Genomic DNA, 3892 nt, shown 5'->3' with positions numbered 1-3892 from the left:
CCCACCTATCCTCCATCCATCCATCCTCCCATCCTCCCATCCTCCTGCCTATCCACCACCCACCCATCCATCCACCCACCTGCCTATCCTCCATCCATTCTCCTATCCATCCATCCTCCCATCCTTCCATCCTCCTGCCTATCCACCGTCCATCCATCCATCCATCCATCCTCCATCTATTCTCCTATCCATCCATCCTCCCATCCTCCTGCCTAACCACCATCCATCCATCCACCCGCCTATCCTCCATCCATCCATCCTCCCATCCTCCTGCCTATACCACCCATCCATCCATCCTCCCTCCCATCAGCCATCTACCCACCCACCCATCCCTCTTTTCATTCCCCAAATCAGATTCCTTCACCTCACAACTGCAGCTACTTCCCATTGCTCTTTAGGGGCAATTGCTGCCACTGAGGCCCTCCTGGCCTTTCCTATGCTCCTCTTCCCCCAAGCCACCAAAGGGAACACTCCAAAACACAGATGGGACCCTGACATCCCCAGCTGAAAGCCCTTCAGCATTTCCCCACTGCCTTTATGGAAAGTCCTGACTCTTGATTCCTCAACTGGAATCTGATCAAATTCTCCAGTGTCACTCTTTCACCAAAAGCATACCTGGAACAGCTATGTTGTCACTGCACAAACCCAGACATCCTCCTAACTACCTGTGTCACTAATTTGCCCATCTCATCATTTTCTTCTCACAATGTGTCACGCACAGCCTCTGAGCAGCCTCTCCTGATCCCTGGGCAGAGCTCCAGCCCTAGGCCTCCCCCGCTCTGCTCTTGGAATTGTTACCGTCTACCTTTTTGAACCTCCTGTGGGTGCCAGAGTCCACCCTCTACCTTGGAGTTGGTGGCCTTCTCCATAGCTGGTGGTGAAGGCTGTGGCTCTTGGCAGGGCAGGGAGGGGACTCATGGGGACTGATCCCTGAAGGGACAAGCATGCAGGGCTCAGAGGGCTGCCACTGGGCTCTCAGACAAGCCCCAAAGGACTAATGCACAGGGAAAGCCTTTTTCACAAATACTGTCTTCCCCGGGACCCACCTCGGAAGGCCCTTGGAGAATCTCAGGCCCAGGAAGCTTCCAGAACTCCCATCTGCCAGCTTCTCAGAGGCCCAGGGAGGGGCAGGGACTTGCCTGAGACCACTCAGCTCATGTGAACCCTCTTTGCACCCTCAGGGCCCAAAGACTCACCCCTCCATGCTGCCTAGAGCTGCCAGTCCAGCCTGCAGGCACAGCACAGGGAAAGGCCAGTCCCCTCCTGGTTGCCAATGGGAGGCCCCGTCCCGGGCCAGCAGGCCTGGCAGCTGGGACAGGGCTGAATGGGAGGCATTGTTGGCAGCTGACTGGGGCTTCCTAGTGGAGGTGAAGGAGGGGCAGGCAGGGATGGAGTTACAGGGCCTCCTGCCCGGCGCCTGGCCAGAACTGCGGCTCAGGCCAGAGTCCCAGGGCCAGGTTATGTGTGAGCAGCCCTGGGCTCCTCTGGACTCTGTGGGCCCCGGGCAGGGATGCCCTCCTTGAGCCTTGGTTTCCTGGTCTCTGAAAAACATGTATATATGAATTAGTCCTTAGGGTTGTTGTGGGTGTTAAGGTTGGCGCCCAGCACATAGTAGGTGCTCAAGAATGGTTAACTCGGCTCGGCGCCTATAGCTCAACCGGCTAAGGCGCCAGCCACGTACACCTAAGGTGGTGGGTTTGAATCCCCAGCCCGGACCCGCCAAACAACAATGATGGCTGCAACCAAAAAATAGCCGGGCGTTGTGGCGGGCGCCTGTGGTCCCAGCTACTTGGGAGGCGGAGGCAGGAGACTCGCTTGAGCCCAGGAGTTGGAGGTTGCTGTGAGCTGTAATGCCACGGCACTCTACCCAGGGGGACAGCTTGAGGCTCTGTCTCAAAAAAAAAAAAAAAAAGAATGGTTAACTCTTCCCCCTTTAATTGTGCTTACATGTTTACACACATTATTTAATACTGTGCATAAATTGTTCTGAAAATTCACTTTTTTCACTCGACATCTCATTATTGGGAGTTATCCAGGTTGATTCCTCTGAGTCATACTTATTCTTTATACTTATCCTGTGTGTGTGTGTGTGTGTGTGTGTGTGTATATATATATATATATATATATTTTTTTTTTTTTTTAGACAAGAACTTGCTCTGTTGCATAGGCCAGAGTGCAGTTGTGTGATCATAGCTCACTGCAGCCTCCAACTCCTGGGCTCAGTGACCCTCCTGCCTTGGTCTCTCAAAGTACTGCACATATAGGCATGAGCCGTTCGTTGCACCTTGGCCACATGCTCACTCATTTTGATTATTGTATAGTATTCCATTATTGTATGATATTCCATTCCATCAGATTTACTTATCTATTTGGACATTTTAGTACCTCCCATTTTTTCTTTTTGTTTGTTTTTAAGAGTCCTACTCTGTCACCCCGGGGTTGAGTGCCATGGCATCATCATAGCTCACAGCAACCTCCAACTCTTGGGTTCATGCAGTCCTCTTGCCTCAGCCTCCTGCGTAGCTAAGACTATAGGCGCCCCCAACAACCCCCAGCTAGATTTTCTATTTTTAGTAGAAACGAGGATCTCATTCCTGCTCAGTCTGGTCTGGAACTCCTGAGCTCAAGCAATCCACCTGCCTTGGCCTCCCAGAATGCTAGGATTACAGGTGTGAGTCACCACCACCCACCCCAAGTTTTTAAATTGAAATTAATTTTTTTGCTCTTTTTGGTCAGGCTGGGTTTGAACCTGCCACTTCCAGCACATGGGGCCAGTGCCTTACTCCTTTGAGCCACAGGCGCTGCCCTAATTAATTTTTTTTGAGACAGAGTTTCACTATGTTGCCCTTGGTAGACTCTTGGACTTAAGCGATTCTCTTGCCTCAGCCTCCCAAGTAGCTGGGACTACAGGCAGGCGCCCAGCACAATGCCAGGCTATAAACTTTAAAATATTAAATGGATACAAACGTTTTGGTTACATCACTAGCTTTTTTTTTTTTTTTTTTTTTGCAGTTTTTGGCCAGGGCTGGGTTTGAACCCACCACCTCTAGCATATGGGGCTGGTGCCCTACTCCTTTGAGCCACAGGCACCGCCACATCACTAGCTTTTATAATGCTTGATTCAATAGGCTATTAGTGTGCCTATCGCCTGAATAGTGTTCATTGTACCTGTTAAGTAGTTTTTTTTGCTGCTCCTCCATCTCTCCCTGATTCTTGATTTCCAGTGTCTTTTTTTTTTTTTAAGAGACAGTTTCACTTTGTCACCCTCGGTAGAGTGCCATAGCGTCATGGCTCACAGCAACTTTCAGCTCTTGGGCTTAGGCAATTCTCTTGCCTCAACCTCCCAAGTAGCTGGAGCTGTAGGCACCTGCCACAATGCCTAGCTATTTTGTTTTTGTTGTTGCAGTTTGGCTGGGGCTGGGCTTGAACCTGCCACCCTCAATACATGGGGCCAACGCCCTACTCACTGAGCCACAGGTGTCACCCCAGGGTCTTTTTTTTTTAGACACAGTCTTGCTTTGTCACCCAGGCTAGAGTGCCATGGTGTCAGCCCAGCTCACAACAACCACAAACGTCTGGACTCAAGCAATCCTCCTGCCTCAGCCTCCCAAGCAGCTGGAATTATAGGTGTCCACCATGATGCCCCATCAATTTTCCTATTAGTAGAGACGAGGTCTCACTCTTGCTCAGGCTGGTCTTGAACTCCTGAGCTCACGTAATCCTCCTGCCTCAGCCTCCCAAAGTGCTAGGATTACAAGTGTGAGCCGCCACACCTGGCTGATTTCCAATGATTTTTACTTCTTGCTCTGCCCATGTGTGCCCATTGATTAGTTCTAAATTATTAAAGAGCACATGGCTTTTGTTTTTCCATTCTTTTTTTTTTTTTTTTTTT

At 50.4% G+C, this 3892-nt stretch overlaps 1 protein-coding gene across 2 annotated transcripts in view; it reads right to left on the bottom strand.

Annotated features, from left to right (window-relative positions):
* CHADL (chondroadherin like) overlaps positions 1 to 1247 on the bottom strand; it is a 15531-nt gene extending 14284 nt beyond the window's left edge. The window contains exon 1 of one of the 2 annotated variants that reach the window (XM_003783167.1): positions 1197 to 1247. In XM_003783167.1, coding sequence (XP_003783215.1) covers positions 1197 to 1204 — 8 coding nt within the window. In that variant the 5' untranslated portion in view covers positions 1205 to 1247. The remainder of the gene's footprint in view (positions 1 to 1196) is intronic. The other variant, XM_012801192.1, reaches the window with a different exon arrangement.
* Positions 1248 to 3892: the final 2645 nt, after the last annotated feature.

The sequence above is a fragment of the Otolemur garnettii genome, unplaced genomic scaffold, assembly GCF_000181295.1.
Source record: "Otolemur garnettii isolate 467f Iridium unplaced genomic scaffold, OtoGar3 scaffold00007, whole genome shotgun sequence".
NCBI lineage: Eukaryota > Metazoa > Chordata > Mammalia > Primates > Galagidae > Otolemur > Otolemur garnettii.
This window is presented reverse-complemented; position numbering and strand designations above follow the sequence as displayed.